The 25,563-nt window shown below is 40.7% G+C and overlaps 1 protein-coding gene across 4 annotated transcripts in view; it reads left to right on the forward strand.

Moving 5' to 3' along the window:
• The window catches only part of CACNA2D3 (calcium voltage-gated channel auxiliary subunit alpha2delta 3), an 853,893-nt gene that overhangs the window by 617,195 nt on the left and 211,135 nt on the right, over positions 1-25,563 (forward strand). For 3 of the 4 annotated variants that reach the window (XR_006264409.1, XM_043442153.1, XM_043442156.1), the window contains exon 14: positions 10,814-10,831. The exons of the other annotated variant lie outside the window; for it this stretch is intronic. Coding sequence is in view for 2 of the 3 variants with exons in the window: in XM_043442153.1 (XP_043298088.1) it covers positions 10,814-10,831 (18 nt within the window). In the remaining variant the exon portion in view is untranslated. The remainder of the gene's footprint in view (positions 1-10,813; positions 10,832-25,563) is intronic. 4 annotated transcript variants of the gene reach the window in all.

The raw sequence follows: 25,563 nt of genomic DNA on the forward strand, positions 1-25,563 counted from the left end.
ATGTTGAAAAGTGACACTGGTAGGGTGGGAGTTCAGGAGAAGGTCTGAGTGGGTTTGCATCCTGTTCAGATATTTCCAAAATGAATCCTGCAGAAAAGAGCTCCCTTCCCTATCAGATCCTCCTTAATCTACACTGATCCCTGGCCTGCCATGTGGAACAATGTGGTTTCCAAGCAGGAAATATATCCACATCATGGTGGTGGTTTTTTATCTGTACTTTGCCAGATTTCCTTTTGATTCTACCAACCCTGTATTCTCACAGGGAACCAGCAGGGCCTTGGACTTCCACATTGCCAGAACTCCAGATAATTTTTTGAGCAAAATGACCACCCATAATAATGCTGAAGAATGACAATTTTAATTGGGAATGTATTTTTCCAGTACAATGCAGGTTCAAGGCTGATGAGAAATGACTTCTTATTGTGAGAATTTTCAGAACTTGGTAACAAGCAAAAATGTCTGGGGCTTTCCCCCAGCTGATAGTCCTCAGCTATATGTAATGTGAGAATTGTTCTGGTCTACCCATTAATAATCCACATTTTCCATGTCCCCAAAAATATCTGCCATCAAGTGACTAATTTATGCAGGCTTGCTTTTCATCTAATCAGGACTCCACTGCTGCAAAAAAAGACACTGGATTTTTTCATTCAAAATTCAGTTTGAAAAACCTGACCCTCAGTTATCAGTCTTCATCTTTTCTATGAAATAACCTGAGTATGCTGGTGTACAGTGCTCAAGACAGTGTTCTCAGGAGACCTGAAACACAGTGAGCTCTTGACCCTCTAGGCATTTTAAAGTTTAATATTTTCCCTGCTTTAAGCTCTTTTGGAACATGGAAAAGACTCATCCATATAATCTGTATTTTTAAATTGCTGGGAGATTTTTAAAGATGACAATACTTAGAATGTTGGTTTGGAATGTTGAAACTGACATCGGAAAGAGAGAATCCTGGTTAGAGGATATGCAAATCAGGAATACGCAGTGCCCTTTGATCAATAATTAAACTTCTTGAAAAGTAGATAGTGTATGTAGGATGTTTATTACAGAGTCATCCATTTAGTGACAAGGTGATAGATGGCTAATGATAAGGAATTTGATAAGTAATATTTTTATATTCAAATAATTGAATAATTAACATTAGCTGAAATCAACAGTGGGTGTTAGTACCATCATTGGTTTTAGATGTTTTCTTTTGCTTGTCTTTGATATCTAATTTCTTGGTCTCCAAAATCACTGAGGACAGTGACTGCAGCCATGGAATTAAAAGACCCTCACTCCTTGGAAGGAAAACTATGACAAACCTAGACAGCACATTAAAATTAGAGACATCACTTTGTTGACAGAGGTGGTTTTTCCAGTAGTCATGTATGAATGTGAGAGTTGGACCATAAAGAAGGCTGAGTGCTTGGAGAATTGATGCTTTTGAACTATGGTGCTGGAGAAGACTCTTGAGAATCTCTTGAACTGCATGGAGATCAAACCAGTCAATCCTAAAGGAAATTAACCCCAACTATTCATTGGAAGTACTGATGCTGAAGCTGAAGCTCCAAAACTTTGCCCACATGATGTGAAAAGCTGACTCATCGGAAAAGACCCTGATGCTGGGAAAGATTGAAGGCAAAAGAAGAGGGGGGGTGACAAAGAATGAGGTGGTTAGATAGCATCACCTATTCAGTGGACATAAATTTGACCAACCTCTGGGAGATAGCAAAGGGCAGGGATGCCTAGAGAGCTGCAGTCCATGGGGTCACAAAGAGTTGGATGTGATGTAGCAACTGAACAATAAGAAACATTCATTTCTTGTGTGATTTTTTTAAGAGACATTTTAAATAACACCTTTATTGCAAAGAAGGGTCTTTCTGTCTTTATTTTTCTTGATTTTAAATATGCTGTTGAGCCGAGAAATTAATATTCCATCTGTATCCCAAACTAGATGTTGAGAAATCACTATTAAATTGTATATAGTCAGGCAAGATATTACCTAAACTAATAAAAGTAAGACAATTTGGAATACATGCATACCATTCTCTTCATGATCTTTCCAACAAGGTTTGAAAAACTTACAGGATATGATAGGAAAATTGCACTGGGTACTTATATTATTTTGAAGTAGAAAAGTCACTTATGTTTATCTTCTTTTATTGATCCTGTTTTTCTTCTTGTCTTCCACCCTGCAGGGTTACCTATCTCTACCTCTGCTCCTTTTCTTTCCTCCTCATCCTCCTTCACCACTGCTATGACAAGGTACTAAATAAAGCCATTGGACTAGGGATTATAGAGGGAGCAACCAGGTTGCTAGGAGCTAGGGAAAGAATATGGAGCAATGGGAACAAATTGACACTCAGGAGAAAGCCTGGGGAGGAGGAGATTTTAAGAAGGAGAATGACTCTGAGAGACACCCTTTGTCTTCTGACTTATGCAATATTCTCAGAAAGGCCAAGATAGCTTCTAGTCTTTGGAAAAATATGATGCCCTGTGTGTTTGTAATACACATACCCTTGGAAATCTTTTGAGGAAATTATTGCTGAGTATTTTTCAAGCTAAGCAAATGGTAGGGAAATATTTTGATAAATCTCTTGATTTGTATGAGTAAAATGTAGTTGTGAGTAGCCATGGTTTGTATCTAGAGATGGCTAACTGCAAGTATCTATGGGAATAATGAGAACAACTCAGTTCCCTCAGGATGTCCCCATGGCTCATACTGAGCTGGAAGCCTCTAGAAGCTAAATCTCATGGATGGACGTGGGTTCCCATGATGCCACTGGTGCTGAGTTCTGCTGGTCTCACTGCTCTGTCTCCACGGTGCTGGCTTCACTCTCAGGCTACGTTTGATGGTCTGTCCCCAGCAGCACATCCTCTCAGACTTCAGTGGAGAGAGGAAAGGGAGGAGGAGAGAAAGATGGAGGTGGTGTAATATTTGGTTACTTCTAGAAAAGTCCTAATTAGACCAGGCGAGGTCACATGTCCACCCTGAGCTAGTTGTTGGGGCCAGTGATGAATTAATCGGCTGAGATCTGGGCACTGCCCACATCACGGGACTTGGAGTAGAACCTTACCCTACTACTAGGGGCACTACTAGGAAAGAAGGAAGTTAATGGTGAGAGCAAAGGGACGCACATCCACCATAAGAGTCACACACTGCCTTCAGTTCAGTTCCGTTCAGTCACTCAGTCATGTCCGACTCTTTGTGACCCCATGAGTCGCAGCACACCAGGCTTCCCTGTCCATCACCAACTCCTGGAGTCTACCCAAACCCATGTCCATCGAGTCGGTGATGCCATCCGGCCATTTCATCCTCTGTCGTCCCCTTCTCCTCCTGGCCCCAATCCTTCCCAGCATTAGGGTCTTTTCCAATGAGTCAACACACTGCCTAATGAACCTTTATTCAGGCCTTAGCACTTCTTCATGTAACCCACTATGACGAGGTGATGGACAATTGAGGAGATTTGTGATCTCCAGTCTGTGGGTTTATCTATGGGCCATGAGGTCTTTGCTTATTAGTATACCTCTCACACACCATCAGGTTGGGGCAGTCCTGAAAATTCTAGGGGTTACAAGGTCATGGGGGCTTCCCAGGTGACACTAGTGGTAAAGAACCCCTTTGTCAGTGCAGGAGATGTAAGATGTAACAGATGTGGGTTTGATCCCTGGGTCAGGAAGATCATCTGGAGGAGGGATGGCAACCAACTCTAGTATTCTTGCCTGGAGAATTCCATGGACAGAGGAGCCACTGAGGGCTATAGTCCCTAGAGTCTCAAAAAATCAGAGATGAGTAAAGTCTCTTATTACACATGGACATAAGCGACTTAGTACACGTGTACATACTATGATTTCTCTGTTGAGAAATCCAGAGCTCAGAGATGATACATTGTTGCCTAAATTCTTTTTTTTGTTGTTGTTGCCTAAATTCTTATGGATCATAAGAGATAAAAGTAGGATTGGAAACTCTAAGGCCCTCCTTCCTTCCTTTCTCTTTCCTTGTTCCTTCCCTATCTTCCTCCAAAAAATACTTCTTCCTGAATTCTTACTAAGGGCCACGTATGGTACAAGTCTAGTTCCTGGTGATAAAATGATGAATAAATTTTTAATTTATGAGCCCCCTAGATGGATCTTGGGTTCTTATGTAGAGAAGTAAAATAATAATAATAATAAAGAAGATTATAGAATGCAATAAACCTTAAAACTGGAATAAATAAGATCATTTCATAGAAAGACTACACAACTTCCCTGTGGCTCAGACGGTAAAGAGTCTGCCTGCAATGTGGGAGACCCAGGTTCGATCCCTGGGTCAGGAAGATCCACTGGAAAAGGAAATGGCAACCCACTCCAGTATTCCTGCCTGAAAAATCCCATGGACAGAGGAGCCTGGCGGCCTACAATCCATGGGGTTGCAAAGAGGCAGACACGACTGAGCAACTTCACTTTCACTTTTTCATTTATAGAAAGACTTGGGGTTGAGAAAGGAACTGCTGTCAGAGGAGGTGCCTTCAGAGCTGATATCTAACAGATGTGTAAAAAGTAGTGGGTGTCAGGAAAATGAATGGTGGGAGAGCCTCAGCCAATCAGAAGAAATCCTATTGAAGGCTTTGTGGAGAGTGAGGCTTAGACAGCAGGGCCAGCAAAGCACCGGGTAATACTTTTAGATTGTTCTAGGTGCAGTGTAGAGGAAGGATGAGGGGAAGGAGTATAACTGAGATGGATGAGCAACAATCGTGGCTTAGCGTGGGGTGGCAGACATGGATGGAAGTGGACGGAACCTCCACCACTGTATCCTAACTCATCAGAGACCTGCTTCTCATGTAGGGTTAGGAGTTTGAACCAGTGAACAGAACTTCCTCTGATATGTAGAGGAGTAGGAGTCTTTACCAACATTGCTTAATGAAGAAGAATGGAGGATTATAAATGTAAACATCATGCACAGAGTGGGGGAGGGGGAAGTCAGCGAACACAGGGAACCTTTGCAGCAAACAAGGATTTGTCACTCATTCATAACGGCCCAGGCAAAGGGCCAGTTTCACAAATGAAATAAACATATGTAGACCAGGCTTTTTTCGTTTTCTCTTATACAGTTGGCAGGAAAATACTTTATGTCCCATTTGGTCTTTACATATTTCATAGTAAATGTGTTGTTTTGATCAATTGATCTTTAATTGAGCTTTATTTTCAAAAAAAGAGTCCACTCAACTCAAGAAGTCCGTTCAGCTGGAGTGATGAATGTCCCCTCACTTGCCGCTGTGGTTCTTAAGTGGGATTCTGAGATGTAAGCGAAGTAAATGAGAAAAGTTAAAACAAAAACATCCCCTTCCCCTCAGTGCAGGAACTTTCTTTTGAAATACCTTTCCTTACCATTAGGGACTCAAAGCCCACTCGGATCTTTCCACTTCCGGTAGGGCTCCTTACAACTGTTTTCCCTGGCTCACCTTAGCACACAGGTCTCTAAAATTGCCCCACAATTCGGTCCCTGCACTCACTTCCTGGGTAATCTCGTCTTCAAGCTCCCTATCCTATACCTCTGCGTGCAAGTCCAGGAGACATCCTCAAGTTGTCAGTTTTAGACAAAACGGAACTTTTTTTTTTTTCTTCCTCAAATATGCTTCTCGAACAGTTTTCATCTTCTCATTAAGGCTCCGTTTTTTTAATTTACCTGGCCCAAAGGTTTTAGATGCAACCTTGATGTCTCTCCTTCTCTCATATTATCAGCCAGTCCATTATCTCATGTCTCAAATAGATCTAGAATCTGACCACTGCTTGCTACCTCCACTACCAGCACTAACTCTTTCCATTCAGATTATTCAATAGTCTTCTCACTGGGCTCCCCACTCAAACACTATCTTTGCTGCTCTCTGGCTATGTGACCTTGTAGTTTCATGGAAAATTGGGATGATAATAGAACTTACCTAATAAAGTTTCCATGAGTTTTCAGTAAAGAGTCAGACACACCTGAGCATGCACACAAGCAAACACAAGGCACTTAGAATGATGGATAGTATGTCATAGCTATTATGACTGCCATTACTGCTGTTGTCAACATTGCAGCATGTGGTTTCCATCCAAGAAAACCTGATGGCCCAGAATGACTGGTAAAGCACCAGCAATGACATCTACCTTCCTTGCAGCAGGATGGAAGGAGTCCTTTTAAGGGTACTGTCTGAAAAAGCCACATCCGTGGATATCTCACTGACCACAACTGAATCCCACCAAGTTCTAATAGAGTCATTTAGTTGAGCCTGGCAAACAGTTGGGTTGCCATTACCAAAAAAGGGCAGTGTGGCAGTTACTGCAACTAGCAGTGACTGTGCTATGAATAGGCAGTATGTGGTATGCTGATGACATTTGCTATAAGAGGTCAGACGGGATCTTCTTTGAGACAGTGACAACCAGGTGTTTGCTGGACAAGGAGGGAAGGTAGGAGAGAGCATTCTGAAATGAGGGAAGGACAAGTATGTCTGTGATAGGAGAAGGCATGGAAATATTTGTGCTGCATCATACATCATGGGCTTCTGAGGTGGCATTAGTGGTAAAGAACCTGCCTGCCAATGCAGGAGGCATGAGATGCAGGTTCGATCCTTGGGTCGGGAAGATCCCCTGGAGGAGGGCATGGCAACCCACGCCAGTATTCCTGCCTGGAGAGTCCCATGGACAGAGGATCCTGGCAGGCTACAGTCCATAGGGTTGCAAAGAGTTGGACATGACTGAAGTGACTTAGCCAGCACACATACATCATACACCACGTGCTGCGAAGCATGGTAGGCTAGATTCTCCGTCCAGACTCTTCTGTAAGGAGTGGTGCCAGAATTTCTCATTCCCACTTCCTCATATGGGGGACTCCCAGGTGGAATGGCCTGAGAGGCCCCCCAAATCTTGGGTTGGTGCTAACACCTTTGGTCTGCATGAGAAGCAAAACTTTGAGCCTGACAGAGCAGAAGTGAGGGCTGCAGAGAGATATGATTCTGAGTTGACTTTCAGCTCCAGCATTTCCTGACTGGGTGACGTTGGCAAAGTTCTTAGCCATACTAAGTATTCTCTATTTCCTCATCTATGAGACTGATACTAATATATAACCCAGAGGTCTGCTGTGGGGACCAGAGCTGCTCAAGATAGTAAAGTGCTTAGCCAAGTACTGCTGCATCGAGAGTGGTCACTCAAGACAGGCTGCTTCTGTTACTCTCTATCTCTGTCACTCTCTTGAATGACACATTCTCAGTCTTTCCAGGTTTGAATGTGAAGTGTCCCACGAATGCATTTTACATCCCAAGAATTTTCCCTGGGAATGTGCAAGCCTACCATATACTACAACTTCTTTCTTTCTTTATGCTTCCTTTAAAAAAGTGACTAGAGGATGTGAATAGGTAGTTATAAAGTCATACTGTTAGGGGGCATTTGGTCTGAAGGAATCTGAAGCTGCTTGTGCAGATCCTGATGTATTAATAATAAGTGAAGAAACAGACATAGGGAGGTGGAGCCTGGTTGACAATGCCTGACAAAGTGACTTTGGAGAAGACGAGGTCTTGAGAAAGAGAAGTTGCCTTGCCTCAGGCTGAGTGACGATGGGAAATTCCCGGGCTAGTTTTTTGCACATCCATGGGTCAGTGAGACAATGTGCACATCTGCAGACATCTGTACCAAGGGTACGGGGATTATCCTTTGGCAGAAATATTCCTTTTTCTCTTGTTAGCCATTATCTTGGATTATCAACATGGTGTATGTGTTTGTGAAGGTGTAGACTGCAGTCAGTTAACCCAGTTGTCGTTCCTTGGCATTCACCCTGGGCATACCCTAGTAATAAGGTACTTTCTTTAACCAGGTGGGCACCAGTCACAGTCACAGGTAGAGAAATGCATAGAGACTACCACACAGAGCAGGTCCCCTCATGTCCTTATGGAGCTTGTGAACTGGCAGAGGAGAGACATTAAACTAACTTACATAGATAGCACAGATATTCTCTGAACTACAAAGGAAAAGTACAGTGAGACCTTCAGAGATCATTGTGTCCAGGAGTATCCTTTGCTGTTCCTTATTTTCTGAGCCCATTACAGATATTGCTAATTGGTTGTAAGATTCTTCCCAAAAAATATAACTTCAAAATCTTTCTCAACATGGCCCTATGGAAATACATTACCAATCTGTCAGACTTGACTCTTGAAGCTAATCTTTTTTGCCATCTAAGAAGTGGCCCATTCCCCAGCCCTCGCTGGATCATCCTTTTATACAGATAAGCGCTCTGACCAAAGGCTAAAATGCACGTGCCTCAAGACTTCAGCTAGAGGCCAGGCTGAGTCTAGTGTCCCGCTGGTGTGGCTCCCAGGTCAGAGCGCTGCACGCTGTGAACGTTGCGTGAACCATGTGTCATCAAGAGCATGTACTCCCAGCCGGCAGCATCTTCAGCTGCCAGTGAGCCCATCTCAGTTTGCTGTGTTCTATTCTGAGGCTTCTTTTCCAAGGTCCAACCTGTGTGTGGCATTGCAGGCTATAATTTATGTTATTTAAAAGCTCTGGTAGGAAAGTTGCTCTTTGTTCTCATGAATTATTTCTTAAGGAAAATATATGTTTTGCGGAGAACTTGAGGGCAGCCTTAAACTAAGGACATCACCACAAAAACTTGGTCTCTCATTTTCCTGCCCAGGATTTCTTCTCTTGTGCTTTAAATGGGTGACTCAAAATGAAGCGTTTCCTGCTCCACCAAGATAAACCTGAGAGAGAGAAAAAGGGCAGCTCTCATTTTTAAGAGACCTGTCAAGTCCCACGGTTTGTGCAGGCCTTGACTTTGGAATTTAATTCATCAAACAGTTATAATTCTCATCACTGTCCAATGCATTTCATATCATCTGTGATTCAACACAGATTCTTTCCTAAGGAAGCATACATCTGTCATTCTATTAATGTTTGCATTTCCAAAGTTTCTTTTATGTTGTGAAAAGATATTTAATATTTAAGACTCTTATTTAAGTGACTCTTCATTTTAGGCTCAATTTCTCACCTCTTGATACATTTCTGCACTCTTGAGAAGTGCTGGAGAAACATGTGAGCTTCCTTTTTAATAGTAGCAGCCATAAGTAGGAGGAAGGAATCAAGAAATCATGCTTGTATTTCTGTCTTCTTAAATTGAGAGACCTTGCAGCATAAAAGTGCTTGGAAATTGATTGTTGGGAGGTTGGAGGTCTGCCTTTTGTGGATATTCCCTGGACCATTCTGGAGCAGTCTCTGAGATACAAGACACCTTGTTGGTTTGAGTTTATCCCTTCGATCTCTTATTGGGCTCCATCCACAGGGCCAGGGCCTTATGATGGGTTCAAGAAAGCCCCAGTCTTAGTGTCTATGAGGAGAGCATATTCTTCACAGGGAGAAAAGAACGGGAAAGGCAGGAGGTTCAGACCATAGGATGCCTGGTTTAGTTATCTTTCATATTCTGGCAGTTCCAGTGTTACAAACCCTAGAGACACCGAGAGTTTGTTGTCATAATTCCCAAGTGTTTGTGGCCGTTTTTAACTTGTGAGTTGAATTGAATTTGTACATTCTAAAGTCAAATGGACAGGAAAGCCTGGCGTGCTGCAGTACTTGGGGTTGCAGAGTCAGACACTACTGAGCAACCGAACTGACTGAAAGTCAGATAATCCTGCCCTCGAATTTATTTTCTATGGAACATCATATAATTACATAATGTCTAAATGGTCATTGTATTTCTCATCTGTAAAATGAGGATAATAAAGAGAACCTGGTATTGGGTTATTGTGATTTAGGGGGGGTGATGCAAATAAAGGCCTTAACACTGTGCCGGCTGACAAGTTCACACTTGATAAATGTTAGTCTCTATGAAAAGACTTGAAAATGATGTAATTCTTGCATTTGGTATTTAATATATGGATAATGTTAATTCCATTCCAGATTAGAAAATTGCTTTTTGAAACACTGCACGCTGTAATGGCAATTACAAACACCATGACACTAAACCACAGCTTAATAGTCTCACTGTAGAAAAATAGATAAATATGTTTCATAAATATTCAATCTTTTCCCACATACCTATAATCTCAGTCCCTTCCCTGTGCCATTGGCTTAGCTATTATGTCTTATTTTATTTATTGACTGACTGCCTTTTCATTGTTCTTAGAGTATCAGCCTGACTTCATATGCATGAATTCTTGCGCATGCTTCCTTAACCAGCAATAAAGGGAACAGTTACTGTGCTACAAAGCAAGAAAAACTGACTTCAAATTAAATGACCTTCTTCAAATGGTCTTGCCTCTGTGTACAGCAGAACTTCTCAACTTTGGCACAGTGGACGTATGGGCAGTGTAATTCTACCACGACATGTGGTAGCGGGGGCTGTTCCGTGCATTCTAGGAATATGCAGAATCCCTGGTCTCTACCCACCAGAGGCCAGTAGCTCTTACTCCCTCCCCCGCCCCAAGTTTTGACAGCCCCACATGTCTCCGGACAGTCCTCAGCAGTGGGGAACTGTTGGCATACAGGAAGAAGGAGCTGCCTTCTGTTCCTGTGGAAACACTTTCATAGTGCTTTCGATCACCGGACGGAAGAACCTCAGGTCCAGCTTTGCAGAAGGCCACCAAAAACTACTCAATATACTCACTATCAAAGTTACAGATCGTCTGTTGACACTATGAATTAAGGTTGCAGGTGAAATAAACAGCACCATAACTTTATATGGGGAAATGACTTGGCTTTGGTTGTTATTTTCCTGTTTTTCTCCCCATTTTGGTCTTTCCGTTAGCCAATGATAGTCACATGAAGTTTTACAGTTAATCTTCACTTCTTGTATAATGACTTTTTTTCCTTTTTTCTCCTTATTTTTCAGCTCCCTCAGGCACAAAAGGTAAAACTCTTTTCCATCACATTCCAGTCATCCCCAGAACTCACGAATCATGCATGCCTCCATGGTCTTGTGCGTTCGGCATTGTTCATGACCAGTGAAATGGTTTTCCTCTTAGGACTTCAGGAGCCTGAAGTTGGACAGGAGCAGAAAGACCCACAGACTTGACTGTCCACTAGCCCTTTGTCAACTGAATCCCACCAGAGAGCCCTTTGGTGGCCAGTGGTTTGGGGATGAATCTATGCTCAACCATTTTGCCAAGAATTCTCAAATAATAGGTGGAGAGTAAGTTTGTCACATTCCTTCCGAAATAACATTCCAGATCGTCCCTGGGATACTTTCCTAGGGAGATAATGTAAATAATTAGTACGGCCCAGTAATCATTTTAGTTTCTGAGCTCTTAAGCCAAATCCGTCAAACTCCCCTTAAGTTTCATTAATTGAAAAATCAACAGCTACCTTGCTTGTCTCAATACCCATACCACCCAGAGAGCATTAGAGCAGAGTTCTTGCCGACAGTCAGACCCTTTCACTGGTCCTCATTATCTGTCTGAGATGATGTGGTGCCGCCATGTAGAATGTTTGCTATCCAGAAAGATTCCATGTGGTTGTAGTGCTGGCTTTGTTGTATCATCCATGGCTTGTCACTGCATCCTAAGGACAGTTGTGGCAGAGGACATGTCACATGATGCTTGGTGTGCTGTTCCTGTGTATTTCACAAATGCAAGCAAGATTTTCAGACAACACAGCAATTTCTGGGGCTCTGATGTGAGTTGGTTTCAAGAGTTGAGGTAGGGCACCACTGTGAAACTTAATCTGATCCTCCTAAGCTCTCCAGTTTGGAGCAGAGATGATTTGGTTTTGTCTCACTAAGATAGCACAACTGCTTTACAAAAGACAGTCTGTTCAGACCATATGGACAACCAGAGGCCTAGAAATCATTACACAGTTACTCAAATACATTTGAGATATTTAAACAAGGCAAGACATGCTAGTGTGTGACTTGGCTTGTGGTGATGTTTGATTACACTTCAGTGCCATCACAAAAGGACTGAACACTTCATTAAAAGTTAAAGTATTTGTGTAGAGCAAGAGCTTCCAGGGTAAATATATGGTCAGAATTCCACATTATCTGGAAGGCTTGGCATCTTTGATAGGTTATGCTTGCTTAATTGCCCACATTAGAAATTTATTTGCAAAGAGAGTTAAACTCAGTATCTAAAAATGGACTGGCCTCAACTTACTGGTATTTATTCATCAAATTTCCACTGATCCATAGACAAAAGCATTCTGTTGTAAAAGATTCCTCATGAATTTGAAGTGCCATCAGCCGTGGAATTTTAAAACCAAGTTCAAAACAAACCAACATAGAATATGGTAATAACAAATGTTGCTGGACCATATGAGTTCTCAATAGCACTTAGCTCATCACTCTTTTCTTCTATCATCATATCTTGACTCACATCACATGCCCTGCAAAGTGAAGCACATTATTATTTACGGTCATAGAAAGTTCAAAAGTGAGGAAGATGCTCCAGTGACTCTGTTCCAAAGATGTTATACTGCCCAACAGACTTGTTCTGCAGCCCTGGATGACAAAGAATAACCCTGCCTTCCCTTTCTCACTGTGGCTACAAACTGTCTTCTTTCAGTTAAGATAGAGGAAAGGTATTTATTTTAAACAAAAAATTAGAGGAGTCTTGTGTGAAATGATTTCAGAACTCTTTGGATAATTTCTGGGTGGTTCAGCTCTTTGGAGGAGTTTGACTATAATCCTTGGGGATCTAGGCTGGAAGATGAGGTGGGTTGAGGAGAGGCACACTGCAGATTGAAAGCATTCCCCTTCAGGACCACTAGTCTCAATAGATTATGTATGAGCATCCCTGCCCCTCATGTTCCTTCCCTTCCCCTCCCCAGTGTTACCAAAGGCTTTTGGTAGAAAGTTCTTAGAAGCATCAGTTCCCCTCAAGTAATTGTCTTGCTAATGAATTGTCAAGATATGACAAAAGAGCCCAGAAAGAATGTGATGCTTCTCTTGTTTCATTAAAACTGTGTATCACCTGCCTGAACTGCCTAGATGAAGTCAGAAAGAAAGGGAGACTGAATTTGAAACCCCAACAAAGCAAAGGCTTTCAGAAACAATTGTTTTGAGAGATTTCTTCCCGAAGACTTTGACATTACCCATAGATTTCACTCATCCATGTACATGATTATAATTAGTCCCTTCCAAACCCAAGAGTTTGTTGTTCTGGGGGGTAAAAGGGAGGTATCTCCAGCTGCTGTGTCTTTGGCCGGCTTTTCACATGAGGTCACGAGTGCATACGTTGAACCATATGGTGTCTACATTTGTACTGTGTTTTTGTTGGAATCTCTCTTTGAATCATCTGCAACTGTTTTCTCTATAAATATTTTAAATAGTTATGTCTCTGTAAACATGCTTATTTTAATCTCTTGGCTGATCTACAACTAAAAATGTCCCATTTGGATATCCCTCTTATGTGTAGCAGTAATTAATGATTGTTGTCTATAAATTATCATTTTTGTGATTCTAATAATTTGAGAGTTTTCCAAATATTCTATCCCCTTTGGCTATTTTCTAGAACAATGGTTTGCAAAAAAAAAAAAGTTTTATTTTTCCTGTGATTCTTAAACACCTCTGAGATAATTTCTAGATTCTATAAATTTTAACCCTTAATACAAAGTAGGAGTGATATTATACTAACTGGTCATACACTTGATCAATAAATATTTTCACCAAATACATAGGCAGTGTCCTGAAGTCTTGGTTAAAAAACCTGTAGCAATACAGACCTAAAGCCTTCAGGCCAATACAAACCTGTTCTTTTTAGTGAAAACTGAACCACTTTCTCCTTTGGATTAATTGTTCTTGAGTTCAACAATGAAGAAAGGTCCATATTTTGTAGAACAGTACAACAGTTTGCATCTTTTCCCTTATATTGATTCTTGACGTCTACGAAAATGTCTGGGAGATTCCATTTTATAATAATAACAGAATTGCCCAGAGTTGTTTGCAAATGTATATTCAGTGGTCACAAAAATAATCCAGTTTTCAAACTGCATATTCATCTAAGTACGTTCTGTCTATAGGAACTAGACATCAGTTGTTCACTGTGTGATTAACTTAATCTCTGTAACATGGAACCTTGAATACTTAAAAGAAAATAAATACTTTTTGGGCATTTCAAAATTGGCTGTTTATGTGATTAACTTTTCAATTCAGGTGCACCTTTCCCCTTCATTTTGTGTTGTCTTTACACAAATTTGGAGTTTCTCGAAGACAGTGTCTTGAAGGTCTTGAAGGTACTCTGTGTCTTGCCTGGCATCATATTAGTTAATATAGGCTTGAAAATTCAGAGCAGGCATAAGCATTTTTCTCAAAACCATAGTTAAAGAAAACCACATCTCTAATCCTGTTTGGAACAGCAATTGATGGAGTCAGAGCTATACAGTATGGCAAAACGATCCCTGTTTAATAGCCAGACCATGTGTTTTGTTTCCTGTTAGGAATAGCTTAACTTGCCTTCTTGAACAAACACAGCAGGGTTTGAGATCTGTTGTTCTATGCCTGCTGTGATATTCTGTGCTGCTTAACTTGTATGAGGACTCAGGAGTGCATAAATTAGCTTCTTAAATGAGGGTCGATTTTCGGTTTTTCTTTCAGGATGGGACTGTTTTATTAATCTCTCCCCCTAAGTGTAAATGGGATCCTGAATCCATTTGCATTTTCTTTATATCCTTGTTATATTATATTTAGGAGGAATAAATGAAAGCAATCATTTAACTAAAGACTCCTTTCCTTCCTTCCTTTCTTTTGTCTTGTTCTTTAGGTGTAAAGTCATGCGAGTAGAATTTGGCCAGCTCTTATCTCAGTGTAATCAGATTTCAGCAATTGTGGAGCATCATTTATCATTCCTTGTCTCATTTAACTTCTGCACTTTGAAATGTTGACTTGTCATTGAAAATGGAAAATTGAAAGTTTGCAAAGCTGCTGTTTTCAGAGAACCATAGGGCTAGTGATTTCAGTGTTTCAGTACAGCTCTGTAAGCGGCTAAACGGGTGCAAATGAAGTGCAGGATGGAGAGGTGATGACTCCGTACCTTTGGGTCTGGTTTATGACTCATTTGCTTTTACCTTGACTGGCTTTCTGTGTAAGCTATTATGTTTTGTTTTGATAATTCTGTTTTCTTCCTCATCATTTACTCTTATAAGAACACTTGCAGGCATCTTTTATATGCATTCTCAAGCTGGGGCTGTTAAAATTGACTAAACTCAAGAGTCGGAAAGATGGTAGCAGTACAATGAGCTATGACTTAAATTAGTAGATTAATTTTGTGAATAAGGCAAGGGAAGTAAGAACTGGAGCAAGTCCAATCACTGTAGCTCCCCCCATGGTCAGTGTGATGGATTCTGTGGAAATCTCAGTTACAACATATTGTTTCCACCATAATGATGATCGCAGAACTAAGCATTTTATTCTTCGTGGCAGTTCTGTGCGGGTGTAGCTATGGCATTCCAGAGAATGCCCTGTTGCTGTGAAAGGAGGTAAACTTTGCAAGGTTCACAGCCATGTGAGTCTGTTTCCAGGTAAGAACACTGGAGTGGGTTACCATTTCCTCCTCCAAGGGATCTTACCCACCCAGGGATCAAACACAAGTCTCCTGTGTCTCCTGCTTTGGAGGTGGATTCTTTAACTGAGCCACCCGGGAAGCCCTTACGTGAATCATGGGCAATCCCTTTCCCATTGGCCCTGTTAAACTGTGTGTTTGAGACCATACAGAAATGAACGCAAAACCGTCAGATTAAAAGTGCATGGCTTCCTGACGGCGGGATGACCCTCAGAAGAGTGCACTGGGGCTCTGGCTGAAGCCCCACATGGGCTAATGGGGGACCGGAGTGCTCCATTTTGGGAGCAGGATGCTATTTGCATTTCTTATTTAGAGGAAATGATTTGTGACTTGTTAAATTTAAACAACCTTATAATGTATCTTTTTGTGTGTGCCTGGGAAAAAATGTTCAAGTTGTACCCATTTCATATATATTTGAACTTTTGTAGCATTTATGTACTGTTTTAGGATAAGGAGAAGAAGGAAGTGACAACAGAGAAGTACATGAGCAGCACCTACCAGGGCCCACACATGATGAATGCTGAACTCAGTGAAATGCTACTGACCATGCTAGTCCGTACCTTGTTCAGTAGAGGCACATTGGATACAAATAAAGCAGGAATGGTTTTGAAACACTAGCATAATTTATGTAAAAAAAAAAAAGACTAGATATTATAAAGTAAAAAACTGAGAATTGATTTAAAAATCCCATATATATATCAGTGCTTTCTAGTCCCAGACTTACTTTTTAGTGTCTTAGAAATTTAAAATCTTCTTTCAAAAAATCCCCCTTTAGTTAAGATGTGAATGTCTTCTATTATTTATTTATATCAAATACAACTATAAAATATGATTCTCTTGAGGTGTTGAAACAATGCAAACTCTGCTCACAGCATTGCTAAAATGAAACTGCCTTTTCTTTTGAAAGTCAAAAAACATCTGAATAAAAACAATGGGATTTTAAAGCTTATTTTAAACTGTTCCTACATCCCCCCCTGCAAAGAAATTTATATACCTTTCTTCCTTCCATACAGAAGGGAAGGCAGAGGATTGAGAAAATTACTTTTATAAAGCCCAATGAATGGCAATATTGTGCCATTAATATCAGCATAACCCATATTAATCCTGGGACAGTCTTAAAGAGGATATTCCTGGACACTGGTTGTTCTGATTTCCTTGCTTCTAGATGCAATTCTATACATCATTCTTACTGATCCTCAGTTGATATTGAACTCAAAACTGGACTGACATTTTGAGGTTACCCCTGTATTTATTGATAGACTTAGGAGCCGCTATCCATCACGATATATGAGATGTATTTCCTGAAAAATCAGTAAATAAATCTACACTTTATTGGTCAAGACCCTGGAGAACTGTATTGTTTAAAGGACAGCTGTATGGAGTAGCTTAATGTAGTAAAGAATTAAGCAAACTAGAATGTGTGAACTTGAGCCAGAAATACCTTTTTTTTTTTCGAATTGTGTTACTATGTTTCCATTATCTCAGAGGGGCTAGGAAGAGAGAGAGAACACTCAATGAACAGCATTTCAACACAGGACTAAGCAAAATCAGTATAATTCAGTGATTAATTTGAAAGCTCAATCTATGTCAAAATATAAATCCAAGTCAAATCTATATTAAATCAGTGGTGAATCACCGTGAGTGATTTTAATCTGACTCTGTAGTTCTTCACTTTAGGGGATTTCCTGAGTGGCAGGTGTAGTAGGTCATTCTCATTAGTTACTCTAGAGAAAACATATACTTGCACTGTATACTCATAGGCATAGCCTTTATTTTCATCACTTTTTTTGGCATAATTTTTTTGATACAAACAATTCTAATTTGCACCAACATAATTTGTCTACTTTTATTGTTTCTGCATATTAAAGTTGGAAAACTGGTTTGCCTTTTCAGTTTTTTGTATTAAAATCACATATTTGTTGATCTGATCATAGTTTAGCCACCTGATCCTTTTTCCTGTCACATTATTCACAGGTCACACCCCCCCAGTTAATGGGTATATATCCACTACAAACGCCAACACAGCCCAGTTCCGTGAGAACTGGAGGGATCGCTCTGTGCATGCCTCCACACATCTCATGCCAAAGGATTCAACTGAAATGACCCTCTGGGGTAAACTGGAGCAATTGTGCAATCATGTACAGCAAAACTACTGAGAAGTCCAAAAGCAGAAAGTTAGATGTTTATCCGTTCAAATTAGCTGGAAGGATTTTGGAAAACCCATCCTAGTTTCATGAGGTAGAAAAATGTCAGGCAAAGGACTAATGCCATGGTATGGACTTTCTTTTTCCAGAAATGACTAATGGAATTGAACCACTCGCTGAATCATGAGCCCTATGTGCTTGGATTGGACCCATCCATGTTTTCCCAGGCCTGGGACACATTAGATGATTTGGCTGGGTGCTTCTGAAGCATCTCCCCTTTCGTTCTGACCTCCTTCCTCTCTAACAATTTCCTTCCCATTGTGCATCATTCCCTACCTTCTTTAATATTTGCAGTGACAACTACCACCACCTTGAACTACTTTCTTAAGCATGTTATCTATATTGTGGGATAAAGGAGAAAATTTTTAAAATATTTTGTATATGTAATTTGAACGCAGAGATAGATGAAGTTCAAGTTTGGGAGAGCAATGGATGGACTTCAGAGAAGCTTAAGGACTTCTCTCCCTAACCTAGCATGGTTGTTATGAGATCAGTTGCAATTATTGGATGTCTCAGGCACTGTATTAGGTGCTTTACATCCATAATTCTATTTAATCCTCCCCCAAACTCTGGAGTTACTCCTTTTAGGGATGAGTTTTTGTTGCCTCTTTTGCCACACTCCAAGATCCTTAAGGCAAAACAGATCATTTGTCTTCGTACCCTGAAAGCAGGAGCCTGAGGGCAGAGTGATTTCCCCAGGGACTGAAGTGTCAAGTATGCCAAGGCATGAACCTGTACCCTGCTGCCTTTTGTGACCTAGAGCAAGGTACCTTCCCCTTTATCTTTAATTGATTCAACTGTAAGATGGCTGTAGACACTTCACCAGGGTTACACTTAGTGCTATATAAATGTTAAATGTTTAAAGCAGTGTTCAGTAATGGCAAGACAAGTTTGGAAACAGAACATGACTGGGTGGATAGGTGGATGGATAGCTAGAAGGAAGGATGAATACATGCAAAATGACTCAACACATTTGAGTTACTTGTTCAGAGATAATTCAGGCCCATTTGCTTCTGTAGCTCATTTCTTCTCTCTGTGTTGCTTTCCAAGGAAATCATAGTCTTCAACTAAACTGTTTTTTTAAAGTCCTTTTCCCTAATCTCTGTGACATCATAAAACTTTTGCCCCTATCAGCAACAACAGCACACAGGTACTAGCCTCCAAGACCCTTGTTACAGTCTAAGTTTGACCTCATCATCACAGGCAGGATACCCTAAGAGAAGGTGGCAAGAGTAAGTAGAGGACACACAATATAAAATGGATAATGCTAGCCCAGAGTCGTGTTCGGATTCTGGTACCCATTCTCAGTGACTCCTTTTCCTCTCTGAGCCTCATTTATAAAATAAATAAAAGGTCAGGATTAGAATAAATTCATTCAAGGATCATTTGCTGAGCACTTCTTATGTACCAGGCTCCCTGTGCCATGCTGTGGATAAAGAGAGGAACCATTCCCAGCTTCTGCCCTTAGAGTTCACAGGCTCTACAGAAACCCCAGCTTTGCTTCCAGCCCCGGAATTCAATGACTTTACTGTATTAACCGTTAGCACGAATTTGGTCTTAGATTGTATCCTAGGTTGCTTTTATGATTATCTTTGTAGTGAAGTTTGAAGGCTTTCTTTTCTCTCCTTGCTATTCTCTGGAACTCTGCATTCAATTGGGTAAGAAAGCCTGTTTAAGTGAACAGTGCAAAGAAATAGAGGGAAACAAAAGAATGGGAGAGACTGGAGATCTCTTTAAGAAAATAGGAGATACGAAGGGAACAGTTCATGCAAAGATGGTCACAATAAAGGACAGAAATGGCAAGGACCTAACAGAAGCAGAAGAGATTAAGAAGAGGTGGCAAGAATACACAGAAGAACTATATGAAAAAGGTCATAATGACCTAGATAACCATGATGGTGTGATCATTCACTTAGAGCCAGACATCCTGAAGTGTGAAGTCAAGTGAACCTTAGGAAGCATTACTACAAACAAAGCTAGTGGAAATGATGGAATTCCAGTTCTACTTTTTCAAATCCTAAAAGATGATGCTGTTAAAGTGCTGCACTCAGTATGTCAGCAAATTTGGAAAACTCAGCAGTGGCCTGACTGTAAAAGGTCAGTTTTCATTCCAATCCCAAAGAAGGACAGTGCCAAAGAATGTACAAACTACCACACAGTTGTGCTCACTTCACATGCTAGGAAGGTAACGCTCAAAATCCTTCAAGCTAAGCTTCAACAGTACGTGAAATGAGAACATCCAGATGTACAAGCTGGATTTAGAAAAGGTGGAGGAACCAGAGACCAAATTGCCAACATCTGTTGGATCAGAGAGAAAGTAAGGGAATTTCAGAAAAACATCTACTTCTGCTTCATTGACTATGTGAAAAACTTTGACTTTATGAATCACAACAAACTGGAAACTTCTTAAAGAGATGGGAATACTCAATCCCCATACCTCTCTCCTGAGAAACCTGTATGCAGGTTAAGAAGCAATAGTTAGAACCAGACATGGAACAATGGACTGGTTCAAAATTGGAAAAAGAGTACATGAAGGCTGTCTATTGTCAACCTGCTTATTTAACTTACATGCAGAGTACAACATGTGAAATGCTGGCCTGGGTGAATCACAAGCTGGAATCAAGATTGCCGGGAAAAATAACAACCACATCAGATATGCAGATGATACCAGCCTAATGGCAGAAAGCAAAGAGGAACTAAAGAGCCTTTTGATGAGGGTGAAAGAGGAGAGTGAAAAAGCTGTCTTAAAATTCAACATTCAAAAAACTAAGATCCTGACATCCATTCCCATCACTTCATGGCAAATAGATGGAAAGAAAGTGGAAGCAGTGTCAGATTTTATTTTCTTGGGCTCTAAAATCACTGTGGACTGTGACTGTAGCCATGAAATTAAAAGATGCTTGCTCCTTGGAAGGAAAGCTATGACAAACCTAGAAAGCATATTAAAAAGCAGAGACATCACTTTGCCAACAAAGGTCTGTATAGTCAAAGCTATGATTTTTCCAGTAGTCATGTACTGTTGTGAGAGTTGGACTATAAAGAAGGCTGAGTGCCGAAGAATCAATGGTTTTGAATTGTTGTGCTGGAGAAGACTCTTGAGAGTCCTTGGATAACAAGGAGATCTGATCAGTTAATCCTAAATCAGAAATATTCTTTGGAAGGAGTGATGCTGAAACTGAATCTCCAATAGTTTGGTCACTTGGTGCGAAGAGCTGACTCACTGGAAAAGACCCTGATGGTGGGAAAGATTGGGGGCATGAGAAGAAAGAGGTGACAGAGGACAAGATAGTTGTATGGTATCACCAACTCAATGGCAATAGGCTTGAGCAAGCTCTGGGAGAGAGTGAAGGACAGGGAAGTCTGGTGCGCTGCAGTCCATGGGGTCGCAAAGAGTTGGACACTACTGAGCGACTGAACAGCGACAAGTGAAGTTTGAGAACATATGGTTCCCATTTCCACTTTGTTAGGGAAGGTTTTACGGAGGAAGCAGCATTTCAGGGGGTCTTTAAACAGGGGAAAGATTTTGTCCCAGGGCCTTGAAGCCCTGACTGTGGGCTGTGTTTTCAGGCATTTGGGAGACATCTAAGGCATGTTTGTAAAAATACAAATCTTTGGCCACAGTTTGTGGGCGGGGGGTGGGCAGTGGTGGCGGTGGTGTTCAGTTATGTGGCATAGCTGATCATGAATATTGGCCAAAATCCAGTGCCCCTAATAATTCCTATTTCCTTATTTTGAGGATTCCTGAAATAAGCCTGTTGTATGCTGTAAAGCAGTTCCCTAAGACAGCTTTCAGATATGTTACTCTGTGATATTCTTTTCTGCATGAGTTTGCTTATATACATGTCCCTGGTCAAAGACTGCATCCTCCCTGTCTAGATGTTTACCCATAAAATGTAGTCCCTGCTTAATGACCTGGATCTTTGAAACACTGGGGTGGGGTGGGGTGGGGTTGGGGGAGAAACAGCGACAAAATTTTCCTGAATAGCAACAACTTTATTAGAAAAAAGTTATTTTGAGATTCTCATTCAGATGTTCTAACAATATCTAGCATTATCATTCACAAAGTTGTCTTCAGGTTGTTAAAAAGAGAAAAAGAGAACAAACAAATTCAACAATTTAGTTCATAAAAGATGCAGTTAAAGTTCAAAGAGGGAAATCTGTTTACTTTTATATTTAGGCAACTTAAAATACAGTGAATCCCATAGAAATTCGGAATCTCCAGATCTCAGATGAAGGTAATAATGGTTCTATAAAAAGAGGAAAAGTCTTGGCTAAAAGCATTGTGTCATTTATGTAGCATTTCAAGGATTAAGTTATGACAATTAAGACAATCAAATGCAAAGCAAGGTGGAAATATTACTTAGAAGGTTTGCTACTTCTTTATAATTTTTCACTGCTACTTTCTTAATGCCTTAAGTTATTTAGGGTTCAGGCATTTTGCAAGAATATTGAAAAATGCCAGTATAAAATGGGAGTCTAGACAGTGGTTGGTGTTCTTAATTTGTCTAGATTTTAAAAGGAAAGCAAATCATCTGAGTAGTATTGTAAAAGACAATTCATATTGCTTACACTGAAAGAATCAACTCAATTAAAAATCATAATGCCTGCTTTTTCTAAATATCTTGTTATAAAAAATATCCAAAATACTGATAATCAGAAATGTTTAACCTAGACTATAAACAATTATTCTAATAGCATTTCCATATCAGAGTGTTACCATGGTTTGTATAAAGGACTATTTTGATCTTTATGCAAAAAGGGATTTAAATAGTAATATTATTATTTATTTGTTTTACTTAGTTTAAGACATTACTGTTCATTGCAAGCATATCATACCCAATGGTTTTATTTATAAAATGTTTTCTGTAAGTGAGAATTTATGGAATGTTCTTTTTATTAAAATTTTCAATCATACAGAAAGGAGATAAATTCTTTAGAAAGCACTTAAAGATACACACACAGAGCCAGCAGTGATTTAAGAATCTTTTGGTTTTATCACTGAAGCAAGCTATTCTTGCTCTCCCTTCTCATTTCAAAATGACTTCTTAGATTATTGAGTAAATTAATTTTAACTGTGCTTTTATATGTAAATCCTCTTGTTTAAAATCAGCCACTGTTGAAACAGCCAGCACATTTCATGATCATCACTAATAGCTGTGGCAGCCTAAGTAATATAAGAGTAGAATTCACAACCAGAGTCAGATAATGTTAATATTAGCCAAGGAGACAGTGTTGATACTGAGAGTCCTTTTCAGGCTTAAAAATACACCAATAGGATTTAGTTTCCATGTTTCAGTGGCTTTTCACGTATGTTCCACCTCTGATGAGTGTCTATATGTTTCTCCTAAGAAAAGGTCCTTCTGTGTATACCCAGTACAGAAATTTAAGACAGACCACTGAGTATGGTTCTTACCAAACTCTTGCTCTGATACTTGTGTTCATATTGAGGATAAGGGGTGTTGTGATGGTAGAAGGAGGGGGAGATTCTGGGGAGGGGAAATAGGCAGACATTGAAAAGGAGTAGATACAGAGCACCTTTTTGGTCTGGGAAAGGTGGAAAGGTCCAGGGATCTTTTCTGTGTGTGCGGTGGGGGCAGGGGTGTGGGTAGGAGGGACTCTACATATCTACATGCTCTGCACATGTCCTCTTTTCTAGATCTGTGTTTCCCTGACCTCCTCTTTAGTGCTGTCTCACCAACTAATTTGTACAGTGTGTTATTCTGTTAACTTTCTACTATCCAGCTCTTCCCTCACCACAGGGTGTGAAAACTGGAGAACATGAATGGCATCTGCCATCTTTAAATCTGTGTTTGAGAAAGCGGATGGGGAAGAACCCTCCCTTTTCCTGCATACTCCCATCATGTTCTCAGATCATGAACACTTTTTTTTTAAAAGAATCAGTGGTTCTCCTTTCAAAATGTTTCATCTGATATTTAAAGATGTACACAGCTGCTTTATTTCCCTCAGAGGTTATTGGCAGAAGTAATAGTTGATATCACCTGTGTTTCAGTTTGATGGGAAACTAAGTGACATTGGTTACAATTTAAATGCATTTTTATTGGTAAGGCCTGTAAATGATTTATTTCCCAGGACCTTGTGCCTGCAATTCACCCTAAGTGCCTCTAGATGGTGGTAGTGTCTTTTTCTGGAGTGCAAGTTCATGTCATACTAGGTGTTGGAAGGAAGACAAAAGAGATGCAGCTGTGTACTCACAAATTATGTACACATATATAAAGTATTTCTGTATTATGTTATACATTTGTATGATGTACTCTATTAACATGGTCAATATGCTGATCAACTTTAATAAGAAAGTAAAAACATATAAACATAGGAGAAAGGATAGAAGAAATATGATATTTGTGGAGAGATGGCCTTTGTTCTTGGCTTAGAGCCATTATCTTCCCAAACTGAGTTCCCCACTTGTGCACAACCTTCTCTTTCAGCCCAAACCTCCAGGGCTGAGCAGATCTGGCAGGAGGCTCTGCTGAAAACCACCTGGCAACCCTCAAGTGAGCTGCCAAGCCTGATGCCCTTGACTCATTCAGATGCCTTCTCAGGGCCAGGAGTCTTGCTTACCTCCTTTCTTTGGGGCTTGGCACGCACCACCAGGGCCCTCCAGTTATAGGATAAACAGAGAATTCTGCCAGTGGCCTTGGCCAGCATCCTCTGAATGGAGATGTGAAAGAAGGCAACATAGCAGATGTCCTTGAAAAGTCACAAATCCAGTGCATGTCCTTTTGGGCAAAGAGAAAAAATTTACTGCCTCAATTTATCCCAATAGAAGAAAGCATGGATGGAGTTGATCTTAGGGTTGAATTGAAGGCTTTTAGGACTGGTGCCTTCCCATCCTTTCCCCCTTCCTCCCTCCCTCCCCTTCTTTTCCCTCATTACAGACACACACACACACACACACACACACACACACACACACACTCATCTCTCCTCATCTTTCTGGGTTGACTTTATTTTCTCAGTTGCTTCTCTGTGAAGAGGGGACATGGCTATCAGGCTTATTTTCCTAAAGCCACACACAAAGCAGTGTAGAGAGTTTTTCTTACTCACTCCAGATGGAAAAAAGGAAAAGTTCCCAAATAGCCTACTTTGAGTCCATGTGTCTAATTAATAAAGCAATCAGTGTGACCTGGGCAGAGAGAGAGAGAGTGAATGAGTGTGTGTGTGTGTGTGTATGTGTATGTATGTGAAGGGCTGTGGTTGGCACAGTCTGGTTGGATGCCCAGCCACATGTGCAGGGTGGGAGAAATTAACTGTCAATAAAACATTGTGTATGGAAAGGCTGAAGAATATTTTCCCAAAGGACAGGGTTGGTATTTGCAAACAGAAGAAAAAAAGTGCTAGGCAATTTTTTCAAAAGGTCTACCCTGCATTGTTCCATTTGCCAATATTCTTAAGTAAAGTAATTGATGAAATTGCTGTGCAGCAGATAGCTTGTTACTAGTGTTGTTAACCTGGTTTTCAGAAAGCTTCTGAATTGGTCCAAGAAGCCCGGAAGAGTATTTTTACTTTTGTTCAGGCTGGTCATGAAGAAGATAGCCTTCTGCTCACGTAATGAGAGCCAGCGTGCCTGGCCTGGCCAGCTCTTGCCTCTCTGCCTCATTCTTTCCTGTCCCTGCTGGTGGACCTGTGGTTCCTCAGGGGTAAGACCTGTGTCTTTCTCCTGGTTGTCTTCCCAGCACGTGGCATGAAGCTTGGCACGTAGCTGACGCTCAAGGAATGTTTATCGAGGGAATCGACGAATAATAATGACTAGACCTGCAGTGAAATTGGTAGACCACAAACCCGCTGCTGTTATCCTATCTGGGCCGCACCCTATAGCCGTTAGTGGGAAACTAACCAGGCGTTAGGAGGAGAAGCCTGGCATCACT

This window comes from Cervus canadensis, chromosome 22 (genome assembly GCF_019320065.1).
Source record: "Cervus canadensis isolate Bull #8, Minnesota chromosome 22, ASM1932006v1, whole genome shotgun sequence".
Taxonomy (NCBI): domain Eukaryota; kingdom Metazoa; phylum Chordata; class Mammalia; order Artiodactyla; family Cervidae; genus Cervus; species Cervus canadensis.